This window comes from Tasmannia lanceolata, unplaced genomic scaffold, assembly GCF_043159265.1.
Source record: "Tasmannia lanceolata isolate RefF3 unplaced genomic scaffold, GAP_Taslan_0.1 ptg000018l, whole genome shotgun sequence".
Lineage (NCBI taxonomy): Eukaryota > Viridiplantae > Streptophyta > Magnoliopsida > Canellales > Winteraceae > Tasmannia > Tasmannia lanceolata.
In genome coordinates, this window is record NW_027518695.1 from 31,653,390 (window position 1) to 31,672,641 (window position 19,252).

At 47.0% G+C, this 19,252-nt stretch overlaps 1 protein-coding gene across 1 annotated transcript; it reads right to left on the reverse strand.

Moving 5' to 3' along the window:
* Window positions 1–992: 992 nt before the first annotated feature.
* On the reverse strand, window positions 993–3,527 carry LOC143851867 (uncharacterized). The gene is made up of 3 exons (XM_077361365.1): window positions 2,405–3,527; window positions 1,745–2,292; window positions 993–1,647 (listed from the first exon to the last, which is right to left on the reverse strand). Exons 1-3 carry the CDS (start codon window positions 3,378–3,380, stop codon window positions 1,237–1,239), a joined length of 1,935 nt encoding a protein of 644 aa, XP_077217480.1. The 5' UTR covers window positions 3,381–3,527; the 3' UTR covers window positions 993–1,236.
* Between the last annotated feature and the right edge of the window lie 15,725 nt (window positions 3,528–19,252).

Consider the following 19,252-nt stretch of genomic DNA (forward strand, 5'->3'; position numbering starts at 1 on the left):
AGAGCCTCAAGAAGCGACTAGGAGATGCTGGAAAGAACTGGGTGGAGGCGCTCCTTAGCATCCTCTGGGCTTACCGGACAACGCCACGAACTGCAACGGGGGAGTCCCCCTTTAGTTTAACTTTCGGGGCCGAAGCAGTCATCCCGTTGGAAATCGGTCTCCCCAGCTTCCGCACAGCGAATTATGACGAACAGGGAAATTCTGAACTCCTCCGGAACACTCTCGATCTCGTGCTCGAGAAAAGAGAGCAAGCCCTCCTCCGAACCGCCTCCTACCAGCAAAAGGTGGCACGGTACTACAACGCCCGAGTAAAAAAGCGCTCGGGAAAGCCCGGAGACCTGGTACTACGACGGGCGGAGGTAACCAACCCCCGCAACGCCGAAAAACTCGCACCTAAATGGGAAGGACCATACAGGGTCGTTCGAGCACTCCGCCTCGGAGCCTACCAGCTAGAACGCCTCGACGGGACCCCAGTCCCTCGAAGTTGGAGCATGGACAACCTCCAAGAATTTTACCAGTAAAAAGATAGGGTAAGTTCCGTGTTTTCCTTTAAAAGTATGACGAGTGTTTTGTTTGTTTCTTTTTTGTGTTTCTAGAAGCAAAGATGTATTTTTCCTCCTTAACAAATCAATGGAATAGCGTTTCTGCCTGAGCAATACACATCTCCACTTTCTGGCCCATGATAAATAAGGGAACCGAAAGAAGACAGGGAGTAAGACAGAGGTACCATCGGGGCCGCCCCCCCAAAGATACCCTAAAACGGTCCCCATGAAAAAAGAGAGGGAGTGAGACAGAGGTAGCATCGGGGCCGATCCCCCCGAGAATACCCTAAAACGCTCCCCATGCAAAAAAGACCTCCCCTTTAAGGGCAGGCGAGACCCATTAACCCCGAACTGATCACTCGAGGGAAGATAGTCCTTCCACAAAAAAGACGCCCTACGAGGCGCATTAGGAGTACCCTCGCCAACAAAGATCACAACTCAAATAGCCCGAAGAGCAATACCGAAAGCTCAAAGAGCTCGCGGCACATCATATATAAAGGAAAGAAAGATAGTTCAAATGTTATTACAGACCAAATACGACAATAAGTCCAAAAAAAAAAAAGAAGAGCAAACTTCCCGAGGCATCCGAACGTTATTGAGCCCCCTCAGAAGTCTCGGCAACTACAGGATCTACCAAGGCAGCCACCTCCTCCTCGGCCGACTCCGGTACTTCCACCGGTACCGGCAAAAGACCCTACGAAGCGCCTCCCTCAGCCTCGTGCATCAGCTTGTCGAGAGGGAAGGAAGGATCGACCTCTTGAACACGCTGCCGGCATTCAGCAAAAGCATCAATCTCAATGTCCACACTGAATGCGGCCGCGGCCTTGAGAAACTCCTCGGAGTCGCGCCATTCCTCCCGCACCTTAGCCAGTTCCCTGGCATGCGTTCGACAAGCTACCGCCAATTTGTCCTCCGCACTGCTTCTCCCTTCTATGGTTGTCCGGAGGTCTGCCCGAAGTCGAGCAACAGTATCATCAAAGGCCGCTTTCTCCGCCCGGGCTTTGTCCAAGTCCTCACTCAGCTGCCGGACTCGCTCCTCAAAAACACCGATCTCAGCCTCATCCTCGAGCAAGCACTGCACCATCCTCCTGGCATAGCTTTGGGACTGCAAAAGCAAGCCATCAGAAAATTTCCAACTTACGATCTCAAAAACAACAAAAAGAGAAAAGTACAATCAGAAAAACCGGCCACCCGGTACTTACGCAAGATGTTGATTGAAAATACTGAGCCCCCAGGGCCCTACGATCGAAGCCCTCTAACTCAGCCTCGTCACCAGGAAGGGCGGTTGTCACCCCTAGCTCCACCCCAACCCGGGGATTCGCAAGAACGCTATCCTCAATGCCAATCTTCCAGTCAGGTTTAAACAGCTCTCCTCGCGCCTGCTGCAGAGGAAGCTCCACCCGCTCCAGAAGAAGCTTGGTCATAACCGCCCCCTCCATTCGACTTGGCGCGTCCTCCGTAAAGGCAGAAGGATGCGCCGCACAGCCAGCATCCCCCTGTCGGGTGCTAAAAGGGACAACCCTCTTGGCGGAAGGCTCCGACTCCGGGGGAGAAGGCCTAGCCGCCCCCTTTTCTCCGACCGTTTGACCAGAGGGGCTGGACGGCACGGATGCCGGAAGCCTCGCTTGCAACCGGCCCAACCTGGCCGCGGCCATAAAATAAGAAGGAATCTTCTTACGGCTCGCCAGACCCTTCGTCGCCGCCACGATCCCCTTCCCCTTACCAGCATCACTGGAAGAAGACATACTTCCTGCCAAAAACAAGAGAACAACAACCACTCAGAACAAAGGAAGACAACAACTCAAAAAAAAAAAAACTGCTCAAGGTACATGAAGACAAACCCAGGAAAAAAAAGGGCTCACCACGATAGCTGGCAGAACTCTCCCCCGTTCTCTCGCCCATACAGCGGGCCCTCCTCTCCACAGCTCTCAGCAAACCGAGCCTCTTCAGACCCCTTTCCCATCTAAACTCGGAAACATCAATAGCCTCCCCAGAGGATAGCTTCCCCAAGTCAAACTTGCTGTAATCAGACTCGTCGGGGAGGGACTTCCTTCGCCACTCGACGGAGCGCCTCCAAGAGCGAGGAAAGTCCCAGCCAACGTCCAATGGAGGAGTGATGAACACATACTCCTCCTTCCACTTTTTGATGGAAGAAGGCAAGTTCGCCGCAATTTTCACCTGAGGACGCTGGGTCAGATATAACCAGCTGTCCGCCCCCTTCACCAACAGGCTAAGGGCAACGCAGGCCCGGAGCAGCGGGAGGGTAGGCTGAACCTTGTGAAGACCCGCCTTGGCCACAAAGGCCAAGAGAGTGCGCCAACTATTAGGCGCCAGTTGGGAAGGGGCCACTAGGTAAAACTCAAGGGCCTCTACTATAATACCCAAGAGCGGGAACCTAACCCCCGCCCGAAAAGCCTCTACGTAGAAAGCTACCTCCTCCTCCGTGGTACCTTCACACACCCCCTCTGCAGAGGATGGAACCCTAATCTCGTAACCATCGGGAATGTGAAACTCCCTCCTAATCTTCTCCGTCGCCCCTTCTCCCAAAGTGTTCCTGAAACACGTCACCCGACCGGGACGAATAACGGCACCAGACCGAATGTTCCTAATCTCCGCCTCACGAGCAGAAGAAACTCGAGCAGGAGATTCCGAAGGAGCAGCCCCCACCGATGAACCAGAAGCCCCGGAGCTATCCTTCAACTCCGTAGGCTGTTGTACATCTCGAGAGTCGCCGTCCCCTCCCTCCACAAACAACCGCCTCCTTTTTCTTGGCGGAGCCCTCTCCACTACTTCTACCGACTCAGAAGAGGGACTCTGAGGAACAGTCGCGACAGACATCGTAAACTATCAAATGTCGGATGAAATAAAAGACAGAACTCACCGGAAGAAGGTTGGTGAAGAGCAATACGTAGAAAAATCGCCGTGGAAGAAAACCCGTTTCACCCGAGGAAGACGAAGAAATAAGACAAAGAATGAAATCCCCAAAAAGGCTTTAAAAAAGGCTAGGGTTTCGACACGCGTCGGTTGATCTCCCTTCCTTTCTAATCCGATGGGACGCGCACACGTGGTGCTGATTGGGAAATTCAAGGGAACCGCCAAAAGTCGAAGCGCCATACTGAAGAGACGTCGCTACCCCTGCCGCTAAGTGATTTCCCCAGCAAGCCATCCCTAAACCCTCCCCACGTACAATGGCAAAAGGCTCGGGACCCTTCACAAGGGCCCGGCATACAAATCCACAAGATGGAAAAGACCACGTTCGATGACAAAAGGCTCGGGACCCTTCACAAGGGCCCGGCATACTAATCCACAAGATGGAAAAGACCACGTTCGATGGCAAAAGGCTCGGGACCCTTCACAAGGGCCCGGCATACGAATCCGCAAGATGGAAAATACCGCGTATGGCCAAGAAAGGCTCAGAGCAAGTCACAAGGGCCCGACGTACAATACCACCAAACGAAAAAATACCAAGCACAGCGAAAAGGGCTCGGGTCATGCGGGAAAGCAAACATAAGATACAAGTCGTAAAAAATTGAAAAAAGAGCCATTCATAAACTACTTCCTTCTGGCCCACAGGCCTACAAAAAGGGGAGAGTGAAAACAAAAAGGCACACAAGCCCAAACCCCCAAGGCCCCCAACAACAAAAAAAAAAGAGGCCTCCTCCAAAATCCTGCTCAGCCCACCGCCTCCAGCTCAGAGCGACTGGCCGCTGAAGGAGTTTTCCGCATCGGAAAGCTCCTTATCACTATGCTCCTCCTCCGAAGAGCTCCCCCAACGCTGATTCTCAGCAAATCGGGTCTGGTCATTTAAACATCGCACCCGATTCCTCAACAAATCATTCTCCGCACGCAAGGCCGCAATCTCCCAATCCATGTCGATCATCTGGATACAAACCTCAATTTCCCTACGATGGACGTGAGAAAAGAACGATCGGTGGCGGTAAATAAAAGCCTTGAAGGCAGGGTACCCTTAGAAATTCTTCGCCGAGGCCCCAAACCATCAGGGTTTGTCTCGGGACTACTGGGAGGACTCCCTTCGGTAGCTACCCTCCCCTCGCCACTTAGAGAGAGGCCTTGGAAAGACAACAACATCCCCGACAAACCCGAAGAAAGGCCGAAATAAAGCGAAAAAGGGGAAAGGAACGGAAAGGTAATCTGCATACAAAGCAGAGGAGCCCGCTCCTTATAAACCATATGGGAGACCCTTGGGTAGGAAAACGAAGCGACTTGCCCTACACGTGTCCGTTTCCTATTGGATTACCGTTCAGCACCACGTGATGCCACCACAATTCCTCGGGAAGGAACTGCCGGACGAAACAGCACGTCCTCTCATATCCCAAAACGCCCATAAATGGCTCCGTCACGATATTCCTTAACCAGATAAACAAGCCTGCTCCCTTGGACCATTCAATGGACCAAAGGTATTATTGTGATGAGACGTAAAAACGGCGCTGCTCTCGGATCTCGCCACGCGTCGCGCATGCACCCATACAGCCTAATCTCTATTAAAGGCAATGGGAAACGACAGGCCCGAACCTCATTATCACAAGTCACTTCTGACCCCTCCCCACCAAATAAGGAGGGGCCCAGAGGCAGGAAGCCAAGCAGAGAGGTCCGACCTCGACCGCGCCAGAGGAGAAACTCGTGCCCAGGCCTGGGGCCCCGGTGCATGAGCACAACGGGCGAAGGAAATTAAACACAAAACGTCACAGCCCCTCGCAATGAAAGACAATTTATGTTAAACAGATGAAAAAAGTAACACAAAGAGACACGGTACAAATTCATAAAGATTGCCCATTCACATCCTCGTGGCCCACAGGCCTACAAAAAGAAAGGGAAACGAGAAACAGAGCACAGGGCACGCAGGCCCCAAAAATCCCCGACAAGGAAAGGGAAAGGCACGCAGAAAAACAGGAAAAGCCAGAGACTAATCGGAGGAAGACTCCTCTCCCGAAGGGTTCCCCTCCTCCTCCTAAGAGCTCTCCAGCAGGGGGTCCACCTCATATTCAAACAGCTGCTCATTGAGAAAGTGAACCCTTTTCTGTAAAGCCTCGTTCTCCCGCTTCAAGTCCTCGATCTCCTTGCCCATCTTCAAAACACGGCCACGCAGTTCCGTTCCCTGGTGATAGGCTCGGGAGAAAAAAGACCACTCCCTGGCGACACGGCATCGAGACGATTTGTCCTCCCTAGGCAAGGAGGAAAGGCGAAGGGGGGGAAGCCCGAGGAAGAACCCGGGTTCCTCCTAGCCTTCTTCCGACGAGCCGCAAGATCCTCCTCCGGATCGGAAGACAAGTCGGGGTCACTCGACGATTCCTGGAAGAGACAGGCCTTGCCCCTAAGTCGCGAAGGAGAACCAGACATGTTGTTGAAGAAGGCACGAAAGAACGCCTACTACAAAAAAAAAGAGGGGGGACGGAGAGCCACAACAAAGCGCCAGGGTAATTCCCCTTTTTAAACTCAAGAAAGGAATCATGATGCTTCGAAACAAGGCAACCCACCTAACAACGCTTCCACTTCCCGGGGACGGCCGCTAATAAAACGGCACGTCTCCTCGTACCCCAGAGCCCTCATAAATGCCCTCATCATGACGTCGCTCGAACAAAACGTTACTCCCTTGGCCCATTCAATGGACCAAAGGAGTAAGGGAGAGTTATGATGGGACACAAATACGGCGTCGCTCTCAGATATCGCCACGTGTCGTCCATGCACAAGAAGAGCCTAGCCATCATGAAGAAAGGCGTTGGAAAACGGTAAAGACCATGCAATCATGACACGTGTCACCGTCCAGGCCTCATCATCACAAGTTATGGAAGGAAATGTCCGGCCAAGCCAAGCGCGCCGGCGAGGCAGGGGGACGGCCCAATCCTGCAAAGGAAGGTTTTCTCTCCTTAATGATGAAAAGGCCCGCGCACCTCCCTTTAAAAGGGAGGGAAAGGAAGAAGAGAAGCATCCACATTTTTAAAAAAGGACTTCCCCCACTCTTAGTTTCGCAAAAACAACCAGAAAAAGAGGCGAGGCAACAAGAGAGGAGACTAGGAACTCAATCCTACTCTCCCTGCTAGTCCCTTCAGACCCACTCATTCACACACCCAGAAAAGAACCCGCGCGTTGGCCCTAGTAACCCTGATCGAACCTCTTCCTCTTCTTGCTGTCATTTATATTGATTGGTCGAAGGATCTGACTTGGGTGTCGAAGTGGTCGTCCGGGACCCACCCTAGACCCCCTGACCCCCTGTGTTTGTGATTCCAGACCCCACGGAGGCCCTCTACCAACTGCGCGATCGCAGGCCCGGATTCAGACGCCATCACTCAGAAATCAGCAATCAAGATTGTTCAAATCCAAATGATTTCATAGCAAGAGCGACTGAAGTTTGCTTGATGAAAAAGTAGCTTGACAGAAAAGCCAGAGACAAAATAGCAGGATGAGAAGAAGTGGGTTTGAGCAAAAGAAAGTGCCCTAGATGAGAGAGAGAGAGAGAGAGAGAGAGAGAGAGAGAGAGAGGGAGAGAGACTAACATGGAAGCTTCAGGGGTCGCTGTGCTACTAGTTGGCTCATTGGAGAGGAAGGGGTTAGCTCTTTGGAAATTACTGTGGAGAAGACGATTTGGAGAAGAAAGCTGGGGTCGAGAGACGTGCTCTACAAAATTAAACAGAATTGTAGAGGTCGTGCCCGACAAAACGTTCCACCAATTTCGTTTCCTCCAAGAAGCGTCAAATATCTGCTCCAAATTTTTCGATTTTGTATCGAAATTAAAAACAAAAAAACGCTTACCCAAAACCCAAACGCATTTTTATATTTTTCTATCTCGTAAATAGAAAAAAAAAACACCAAAAACGCTATTAAAAAACGACGCCAAACTTCGCGCGCAAGGTACTGTTAGGGCACGATTTTGTCTTTCTTCTCTAATATATAGCGGCTGTTACAACTAGGGGTGCAACTCAGGCGGGCTCAACCCGGACCCAGCAGGTTCAACCCGGAAAAAACTTGGGTTGGGTTGGGTTGGGTTGAGTTCAAGTCGGGTTCGGGTTCGGGTTCGGTTTTCTCAACCCGGGTTGAGTTTGGGTCGGGTTGTGGTTGAGGGCTTCAGCAACCCGACCAGAGTTCAACCCCAAATTTTTAATAATTTTTAGTTTTCAAGCTTAAAATCTCTGAATGGGTCGGGTTGAACTCGGGTTGGGTCAGGTTCGGGTTGGCAAAAAGGGCTGCTCGGGTCGGGTCGGGTTGAACCTCGTCGGGTTGGAACTCGGGTATGGTCGGGTTCGGGTTGAGTACATGATTGCTCGGGTTGGGTTCGGGTTGCGACCTGCCGGGGTTGCACCCCTAGTTACAATGTCGCTATATGTTTTACGCAAAAAATTACGGAATTTCCACTCGTTGTGGCCTATCTTCAGTAGGGGTGGCAATGGTTCGGTTTCGGTTCGGTTCGACCCCCAAACCGAAATTTGAATCGGTTTGGTTTTACCAAACGGAAACCGAACCAAAACCAAATCTTTGGTTCGGTTTTGGTTCGGTTCCGCCAATTTTGCCACCCTTTCTCATAATCATTGGAAATATTCGGTTTCAGTTCGATTTGATCCCCAAACCGAAACCGAATTTTCGGTTCGGTTTCAGCTCGGTTCCAGTTCGGTCCAGCCAATTTTGCCACCCCTAATCTTCGGGCTCGGTTTTCAGGACCGCCGCTACAGATCGTGTTGGTTGGAGTGACCACTGATTCCAACTGTTAAAGATGCTCTCACACGCTATCGTACATCATGCACTGGAATCTTAGGCTCGCCTTGATAGATCAGAGGCTAACACCCTAATTATCTCTTTCCAGTAGAAAGCCTAATTTTTTCTTCTCTTTAGTGTTTTGCTCTTGTTAAGCTAAGACAAACATTTATAGTAATGGGATTAGGTTTAGGTCTCCCAAAATGCAAAATTGTCCGCTCTAATTTTAGACTCTTGATAAGATTATATTTAATCATCTAAAGACCTGATTAATAAAACTCCTAGATCGGGATTAGCTTAATAAAGGTCGCACTGTGGGCCACCTTATGAGAGACAACTCTTACAAGTACTACTTAATGTATAAACACGGTCATAACTCGAGACAGTAATGGAGTTTTGATTAACTTTGTAGATGAGAGACAACTCTTACAACTACTACTTAATGTATAAACATGGTCATAACTCGAGAGAGTTAGTGGAGTTTTGATTAACTTCGTAGGGCGAAACCCAAACTCGGACCAGAACGCAGCCAAGGTAACAGGGATTCGACTCGGGTGAGTCGACAATGACACGAGCTGGGGGAGTTTTGAAACTATGGTATGGAGTGATCGATGGGCCATAGCATAAAAATTTGGATGTTTCCAATCGTCAGTTCAATAACTTGCTTCTAAATGGTGGCCCAAAATCATGTAAATCTTTTCACAATTAAGTAGTCCATTGGCTAGATGGTTAGGAACTTAATTAGGATCATTCAATCGGTGTAATTTTTTATGTTAGGGCCCATTAATTGGCTGGATTGAATTCTGGCCAAGTGAATGATATAGAGATGTTATACACCGAGTTTCAGTGTCTTGATGTTCATATTATCAATTTTTTAAAATATGCAGGCCCACTTATAGGCAAAATCGTAATCTTGTAACTAGGCTTCAATGATGTTAATTAGGTAAGTGGATGTAAAGCTTGATTATTATCAATATTATCATGGAAGGAGTGGACAAGGAATGTTAGAAAGTACGACTGGGAATTGAAAAGGGGTTTGTACTTTGTAAGAGAAAGGATGGAGGATTAGGAAGCTGACAATTTTTAGATAATAAAATGGGAAATGCTATATCCGCCCCATTTTCTTTCTCAGGCCACCTGCTTGTAGTGTAAAAGGTGTAGTAGTAAATACACTAAAGCGGGGTGGCCTAGGGAAGAAAAGGGTGGAATATATGATATATCACTTACCTGATAAAATATACGGAGAATGGGAGTGCGGTTGAGAGTAGTGGGAAAGAAATGCTGCATTTTTTCTTTTATAACGACCCATCATAGTAAGGGATAGAGATTCTTGGCGAATGAGTGTGGTTGTTAAAAATTCTATCCTTCATTGGTCGATCAAAGACGTAAAGGGAATAATATTGCCAACGGAGCAGGAAAGTTTAATGGCACCCATTTGAGATCAAGTGGCCCACCATTGCTAACTTTAACCCTACATGTGTTGATTGGGTGGATTGTGGTGAGCCTCACATTGAATCGTTAACATTGGTTCAAATTCAATAGAAAAATATTTGAGCTACATCGGGCCCACCAAGTGGACCATCCAGATCAAAACTCTGCATTTTTTTAAAGTTATATTTTAAATAGTGGACTGATATATGCAACACCATATTTTGATAATAGCACTACTTACTGTGTTTTACACCTTTTCTGCTCGATGTGGATAGCATGGTAGTTGTGAAAAGCTAATTATAAAAGTATAAAACAAAGTGACTACTGTTTTTTTTTAATGGTAAGAGGAATTTATTCAGAAAGAATGAAAAGATGCAATCTCGACCGAGATGGTCACAATATATATCCTACACAAGAGACAATGATGAAGAAAAAATGAATAATAATGCCACACAAACGCAATGTGGGAGGAAATAAAAAACCTCTAAGCGAGGCCTACCAACTCCTGTACTGCAAGCTCATTCGGCTCAGAGTTGGCTAACCTTCAAATATGATGAAAGGATACAATGCAATTCCCCACGCAATCCCGAATGTCATCCATCAAGTGCGCAAACCACGCAATCAACCACCTAATCACATTAAGGGATCCCCTTCAGCCATCAAAACTAACAAGGTGCTTTCATCCACTAGTCTGATAGCTTAAAGAACCGCACTAGGCCCCGCTTCATTATAGTCGGCTCTCTGTTGTCAAAATTATACAATCAGATTATATGATTCTTAAACTTGTTGGAGATATTGGATCAAATAGGGACTGATCTATGGATTAATCAAACCCAAAAATAAGAAGGTTGGACCCAACTTAGTTATTCGGGCCCAAAACTGGTTAGTCAAACCCAAGTTAGTTACTCTGCCCCAAATTGGTGCAACTTGGACCCAAAACTTATGTACATTTAAAAAAGTGTAGAAATGAAATGAATCTTATAAAATCAGATTGCACCTATCTGTTTAACGAACAACCCTTTCTGAAATCACATTGTTGATAATTGAGGAAAGAAGGTTGAGTCGTGCCACATGGTCACTCTCTTTAAGAATCATATCCGCCCCTTACGGTATAACCGGGATTTGCGAATCAACGCACGAAGATAAAACAGCCCAAATAGGCTCCAGTTGACGTGCATTCGTTGACTAGTCCACTTAGAACCACCTTCAAACTGTGCTCAGACACGGAACGGAAGGAGGAGGAATGAAAGAGAAATTTTGGATTTCTTTATAGCAAAACAATATGTATTCTCTGTGTCAAAACAATATGTTTTCTTTGTCAAAACAGTGCTGCCATCTCTCTCTTTTATAGAGAGAAATATAACTGTTGAGGAGAGAAATGGTTCACATTTAGTGGTTGCCATTACCAAAAAAATGTTCGGGAGAAATAAGGGAAAAATTAAAAATATTTTTAGCACTAAAAAGTTATTTTAATTTTATCAAAACCCAAAACCGGATTCTGGGCCATGACCCGATGCACGAGCGCGCGTGTGTTTATGAACTTGTGTTCATATAAAACCGGGTCACCCAACAAATTCTAATGCCTCCTGGAAAGTTCCAATGTGGGACTAAATATTTTTGCATTGTACTTGAGAACGCCCTCCACATACTCTAGGATCTTGGGTTCAAGCCACTCTAACCCCAAAAGATAGTTGCTTTTGAAGACGCATGGGATCTTTCAAATTTTGAATCTTCCCTCAAATTTAAAAAAAAATAACTTTTTGACTTTTGTGGAACCAGATCCGGGACGGGCGTGAGGGGACGGGCCCCCGCGCGAGTCTCTAGATCATCCACGTGAAGGAGAGCCCCACCAAGGAACTCTCGAAAGAGTGCCCCTCACAGCATGAGCGGCGATGTAAAGTGAGATACCTCTCGATTCGGGGACTAGCCCAGATTCGAGGCGTACCTTAAACAAAGAAGAGTCGCCATCCAAGGAAGTGGGCCCTGGATCCCATGCTGTGCTCTGTTGCAACGGATAACCAGAGATATAAAATAGGGTTCGTGCCTGATGACGAATGGGGAAGGGATTAGGCGCCCCCAATTCGCCCAAGTGCTAGCACCTGGTCTCTTATGCCATTTATTATTAATTTTGAAGAATTTTGGGCGAAAATCATGCGAAATGGGAACGAATATCTCCGAGATAACGTCTAGCTAATCATGCATGTCTCGGAGATGAATAAGAAGCACACACAAAAGAAATGAAAGATATGTCGCCTAAGAATAGCTAGGTTATGAGTGCCATGCCTAATTGGTGTCTAAGTTCTGGTGGACAAGCACATGCATGTTACAGCTAAAGGTATAAGATCTGTACATAAAAATAAGAAAACACAGCAAAACACACAACACAACACGACTCGACACACGACCCGACACGACAAACCCTAGACTCTAATGCAATACTTGACTCGGACCAGAATGGCCATCCATCCTAGCTGCACTACGTATCCCAGCCTCGGGAAGAATCAGAGCCAACGTAGTTCGGTGCCCTATTCTAAACTACGATGCCTAAAACTCTAGGACCGCTATCCTAGACTCGATCCACTAGACTCGACTGATGTTTAAAGCTTTTTGTGCGATTGCTTAAATTCAAGTGGATTGTAATTTTTAGGACTCTATATGCCCTAACTAATGCAAGTTGATTAGCCTTAAGCTAATGCAGGTGGGCCCTATATCCTATGTGTATCTAGGCTGTGCATTCTAAGGAAAACCATGGGTTGACTATATGCTTCCTAGTCTAGCCATCGGTTCGACTAAATGTCTAACCGATCGACTTGAGGCCTCCTAACTCTAGGGACACTCACACGACAGGACACACCACATCAATACAAATCAAGACCGACTCCTAACTCTAAAACACCCTAAATATCTAGGACAGACTCCTAACTCTAGGGGAAGATCTTTTTGAAAAGGTTTTGAAGTTTTTTGTATTTTTTGGAGGTTTTGAAGTTATGAAAAATGGTGAAAGGGTGTAAAAATGGTGAAAGTGAAAATGGTGACTGCACTCAGGATGCCAGCAGCACGCCTGAGCTGCCTACGTACCCCTCAGCTAGGGATCAAGCCATCCGTAGTTCGGACGGAAAGATGTGTAAAAATAAAGAGTGAAAATGGTGAGAAGTATAAAAAATGGTGACTGAACTCAGGGTGCCAGCAGCACGCCTGAGCTGCCTACGTACCCCTCAGCTAGGGATCAAGCCATCCGTAGTTCGGACAGAATTCCTAACTACTCTGCACATGACTCAAGATTTTTTGAGATTTTTGATTTTTCAGATGTTTTTGAATTTTTAAGTGTTTTTGAAATGTTTTTGTTGTTTTCAAGTATTTTTGAAATGTTTTTGTTGTTTTCAAGTATTTTTGAAATGTTTTTGTTGTTTTTTTGACACCAGAGAATAAAATCCTATAATCATAAGGGTAGGGAGACTTCTGGAATCCCGCAAAGGTTGGACATCATCCTATACTTTGCGGGGGAACGAACAGGAAAATAACTCGGCAAGGGTTGGACAGCATCCTATACCTTGCCGGAGCGGGTAAAGATCACGACTTGATGAGAGGATGGACAGAATCCTAACCCCTATGATGATAGGAAAAATTCCTGGACTGACTGAAGGACTGACTCCTGTGCTGAAGACTGTTATAATTACTATTTATAATTACTATACAAGATTACTATTCAAAAATACTATTCATAATTACTATTTATAGGTACTATTCAAAACTACTATTCATAATTACTATTTATAAGTACTATTCAAAACTACTATTCATAATTACTATTTATAAGTACTATTCAAAACTACTATTCACAGTAGGACTCGTTGATGTGGGACCCGCTGTTGTGGGACCCGCTGTTGTGGGACCCGCTGTTGTGGGACCCGCTGCGGGACCCGTTGTGGGACCCGCTGTGGGACCCGCTGTGGGACCCGCTGATATGGGACCCACGGATGTGGGACCCGCTGTTGTGGGACCCGCTGTGGGACCCGCTGTGGGACCCGCTGTGGGACCCGCTGATGTGGGACCCGCTGTGGGACCCACGGATGTGGGACCCACTGTTGTGGGACCCGTTGTGGGACCCACTGTTGTGGGACCCGCTGGGACCCGCTGTGGGACCTACTGATGTGGGACCCGCTGTAGGACCCGTTGTGGGACCCACTGTGGGACCCGTGTAGTGCAAAGAATGAATAATTAAAAAAAAAATGAACTTACGCCACAAGAGATCCAGGAAGGTGTTGACAGAGTCGTGCTTGTGTGGGGCCCGCTGATGTGGGACCCTCTGATGTAGGACCCGCTGATGTGGGATTCGCTGGAGGTGGGGCCCGCTGGAGGTGGGGTGGAGGAGATGTGGATGCCGGTGGAGCTCCAGTGGTTGGTTGGGAGGATGCCGGAGAAGGTGGTGGTGATCGGTGGATGGCCGGTCGGAGATGGGTTTGGCCTCGCCGGATTCCGGCTGGATTGCCGGAGGAGAAGACTCTCTCTCTCTCTCTCTCTCCCTCTCTCTCTCTACAGATCTCTCCTCTCTCTCTCTCTCTCTCTCCCCTCTGCAGATCTCCCTCTCTCTCCCTCTCCCCTCTGGTTTTTCCCCTTTTCTTTTTCTCTGGTTTTTCCTTTTTTTTTTTTTTCTCTCTGGTTTTTCCCTTGCTGTTTTCCCACCCGTTTTTTTTTCTTTTTTTGTTTTCTTTCTTTCTCTGCGAGAGAGAGAGATCAGAAGACCCATGATGACGAGTCATCATGAGGGGAGAAAATGAGAGTCTTTTGTCCCCCTCTTGTCCCCCCTAATTCCCTTAAATTTTGCAAAAAAATAAATAAAAAAATAGAAAACAATTTTCAAATGGCATCGGATGCCATACGAAAACCAAAACTACTCATTACGCCCATTTTTAAAAACGAAGAAAATGATGACCGTCCTTATTCTCTCTTTGACCACATAAGCGGGTCCCACAACAGCGGGCCCCACACAAGCGGGCCCCACGCAAGCGGGTCCCACATCAGCGGGCCCCACATCAGCAGGTCCCACACAAACGGGCCCCACAAAAGCGGGCCCCACAAAAGCGGGTCCCACACAGGCGGGTCCCACACAAACGGGTCCCACACAAGCGGGCCCCACATTCTCTTTTGCTCGGATTAATTTCATTCATTTTCCGTCTGACCTCGGGATTTTATTCGAATATGCGGGTTTAGGGCCTTGTCAAAATGGGGTGTCTACAACTTTTAAAATTTCTAGCACTCTCCCAGTCAAGCAAGATTAAGCCCACTTTATAGATCCCCTATCATCCTTTAGAAGCCCTCTCCAATGCTTGCTGGCCTTGGGTTTCCAAGACTTGAGTCATCAAAATTCAACTTAAACATACCTGGATCAAAAGGAGACCTCCTAGAATAAGGAGCTGTTGGTGGGAATGTCAAGAAAACAGAATTCTGTAGAGTTGCTTCAAGGTGCGTAATCGCTTTCCTTAAGACAAATTTCACCCCCACCAGTTGTGTGCAAAGGTGATCCGCGAATTACCCCCAAGATACAATGAAGCCTTGTAGGAAGATCCTACAAATGTTTGATGACGCTTTGCACAAGCGGAATCAAACCCAAAACGTCTCTTTAAGAACTTCAAGCCTAGAGAAATCACTTGAAATATAGGTGTGACAATAGAAGAGGTGGGGTGAATTGGTCAATTAGAAATTTTAGGCTTAATTAAAGGAGATTAAAAATTGATCCATTTAATTAGGCACTAATTAGTTTAACCCTTGTTTAAATAGATATATCAATAAACTCTAGGGATTAAACTTTCTAATCATGCACATTTAGCTAACCCTTGTTCAAATAGATTTTATAATGCAATTTAGGGTTTAGAAATTTATCTTAAGTGCATTCACTAACCCTTGTTCAATTAAAGCATAAACATAAGTAAGGTTAGAGATTACCAATCACCACACGTGCGAGAGAGAGAGAGAGAGAGAGAGAGAGAGAAAAGAGCAAGGATGGCACAAGATTTATAGTGGTTCGGTCACAACTTGACCAACTCCACTCTTCCAAGTTTACCTCCTTGGGATCGCCACTAAAATCATGAAGCTGTACACCCGACTCCTTCATCTCCAAAGGGAACGAACCCTTCCTTTTCCATTCTCAAGGGCCAAAGTGAAGTCCCTCTCATGAAGCCTTGACAAGGAAGTCAAACCCTTGCACATGATTCACTTTTTTTCACGGGCCGAATAGGAGACCCTTTTCTTCACCTTTCTCTACGGGCCGAAGAGGAGACCCTCACATGAAGAACAAATAAAAATAAAAACTCTCTTGCCTCTTAATAGGCGGATTACAACATTGATAGCTCACATTCACTCCAACAATATACAAATGTAAAGCCTTATGGAGTGCCTCTTGATAACATGTAGCAATGGAAGATCATTGAGGTTTTTAGCTTTTGAAATAAAAAGTTGAAGCTCAAAGAGAAATGGGATTTGATCTTTCTCTAATGTTCAAAAGCTTGTGGAGATAGGTTTTAATCATGTATATATAGTGTATTTGAAAATATGACTGTTTGGGGTTACTTTTAATATTGATTTCTTGCAAGCCAAGCAATGCTAAATTACACAATCGAGATCCTTCAAGATCAATCTAGAAGCCTTCTCATATAGGAAACTAGCTTTTATGAATGATTTTAGTCCAAAGAGGGTTGTCCAAAGTTTGAGCTCATTTTTGACCTATTTAGAGGTTGACTCAGGAAACATCATAAACTATAAAGTTGTAGATCTTTTCGAGACGTTCGAAACAAGTATAATTGTAATTTTTGTGGACGAGAAGGTAAAACGTTATGGCCATTTTAGTAATCCGACCATACAAGCCCTTTCTAATCATAACTCTTCCTTTCTTTATTATTTTTCAAAACAAATATGATGTCACCAACCACCTCATCCCATGTTGGACGTTTTTGCATGTGACCTCCTCATGTGGGGCGCCGACTTATGTGGCCGACCAACATGGGTGGGCCCACATAGACCCCCACCTTGTGGGCTTTTGCCCAATAGAAAGTTTTCGTGGTCAAACCTCAAAATAGAAAGTTTTTAAGTTTGTTTCTTTTGGTGGGTAATATCAAACAGGATCATTTGGCATTCCCTGAAAATGCCCTCAACACTCAAAATTTTCAAATCAAGCGAAACCTCTGAGAGGTCTAAATTTTAGCAGGTTTTTCAAAATTCATGGAATCACTCAAGATTTTTCAGACACAACCCGGGAGTCAAATGAAACACATTGGAAATTACTAAATTACCCCTATGGTGCAAAAATTGATAAAATTAGAAAAAATCCTTAGAAATTTTAAAAATAGCAGGTTTTCTTACTTGATTGGAAACTTGAATTCTCATCTTTTAGAGACTGATAGAACCCCCTAGAGACCTTCGTGATTGCTTATCAACTTCAAAACACATAAAATTGGGTAAAATTCACCCTAAAATGCAAGAATGCCTAACCTAATGCACATGACTGACACAGACCAAACAAACATTTCGCTTTTTAATGCGTAGCAAAATGGGGGTGTCTACAGATGTCCCTCCTTGGTAGAGATGACATAGTCATTGAATACCAAAGTAAAAGTGACAGAGGCATTTTGCGTAGCTTTAATTAACAAAAGATTCACTACACACAATGTAACCTAAATGCTTCCTAACGCAAGACCCTAAACGAAGTCATAGAATTTTGAAAAATTGGATTATTCGGATGAAATTCCTTGTCATAGAGTTACTAAGCTCTTTCTTTATGGCAGAAGAAAGAATCTTTTTGGTTTAGAAGCTCCGGCGCTTTTACTCTAAACCAAAAGAAAGAAGAATATCTCAATTCAGAGGTGATGGGACACAAATACGGCGTCGTTCTCAGATATCGCCACGTGTCGTCCATGCACAAGGAGAGCTTAGCCATCATGAAAAAAGATTTTGAAAAACGGTAAAGACCATGCAAGCATGACACGTGTCACCCTCCAGGCCTCATCATCACAAATTATGGAAGGAAATGGCCGGCGAAGCCGGGGAACGGCCCAATCCTGCAAAGGAAGGCTTTTCCTCCATAATGATGAAAAGGGCCGCGCACCTCCCTTTAAAAGGGAGGGAAAGGAAGAAGAGAAGGGATCCACATTTTTGGAAAGGACTTCCCCCATTCTCAGCTCCAAGCAACCGGAAAAAGAGGTGAGGCAACAACAGATGAGACTAGGAACGCAATCCTACTCTCCCTGCTAGTCTCCTCTGACCCACTCATTCACGCACCCAGAAAGGAGCCTGCGCGTTGGCCTGGTAACCCTGATCAAAACCCCTTCCCCTTCTCGCTGTCCTTTATATTGATTGGTTGAAGGATCTGACTTGGGTGTCGAAATGGTCGTCCGGGACCCACCCCTGACCCCCTGACCCCCTTTGTTTGTGATTGCAGACCCGGCAGAGGCCCTCTACCGACCGTGGGATCACCGACCCGGATTCAGACGCCATCATATTGGCGCCATCCGTTGGATTCGTCAAGTACTGAACGCCTTATGGCGATGAGAAACCATACTCAACAGCAAGAAACAGGGGTAATAACCAGGAGTCAGGCTCAGCGCGCACAAACCAACACCTCAAGCTCCCAAGAGCCCAACTCACCACTCTCGGACCGACACCAGCCCTCCTCTAGCGCACCGCAGATGGTCCCCACCATGGAGATGTTCAACGAACTCCGCGGAGAACTACTCCAACGCTTGCCTCCTCCGGCCCCGGAGAGGCCCCTGACAACGCGGGACCAGACAGAAGCATATGACGAAGGCAACGAGGAACAGCCAGAGGAGCGTCATCCCGGGCGAAAGCGAGGACCGACTCGCCGGTCGCCGTCCCCATCGACGAATAGCCCTTTGCCCCCCGCAGCTAGGGGACACCAGCGAGACAGCGGGAAGCAGGCTACGCTAAGCCGCGCTCCTCCTGTCCAAGCTACCCATCTCCAGGAACCGCCCCTGGTTCGGGCGGAAGAAGTAGCAACCTCAGCGCAACCGCCCAGCGTGGATCCAATAGCCGACCTGCAGAGGCAGATTCGAGAGGTAAAACTAGAAATGAAGAAGCCCTACACCCATATCATCCTCGACGAATGGGAAAGGGAAACGGCATCCCCATTCACCTCGGAAGTCTTAAAGACCCCAGCAGAAGCAGGCATAGACCTCTCCCGTTTCAGTCTGTACAACGGAAGCACTGACCCTCTCGAGTTCCTCCAAACTTTCAAAAGGGTAATGACGCTCCGGGGCGCGTCGGACGGATTCATGTGCAGAGCCTTCGCCTCCCTGTTAAGAAAGACTGCTAACGACTGGTACATGAGATTGGAGCCCGACTCCATCGCATCCTTCCACGAATTCGGAAGGAAGTTCAGCGCAAAATTTGCCAACAACCGCCTCCGCCATGATCCAGCGGACACCCTCTTAGCCCTCCGGCAGGGAAGAAACGAGACCCTAAGAGACTTCATGTTAAAATTCAACGCCGAATTGGCCCAACTTTCTAACATGGACGTCCAAATAGCGGTCGCAACACTAAAGCATGCCACCACCGATCCAAATCTC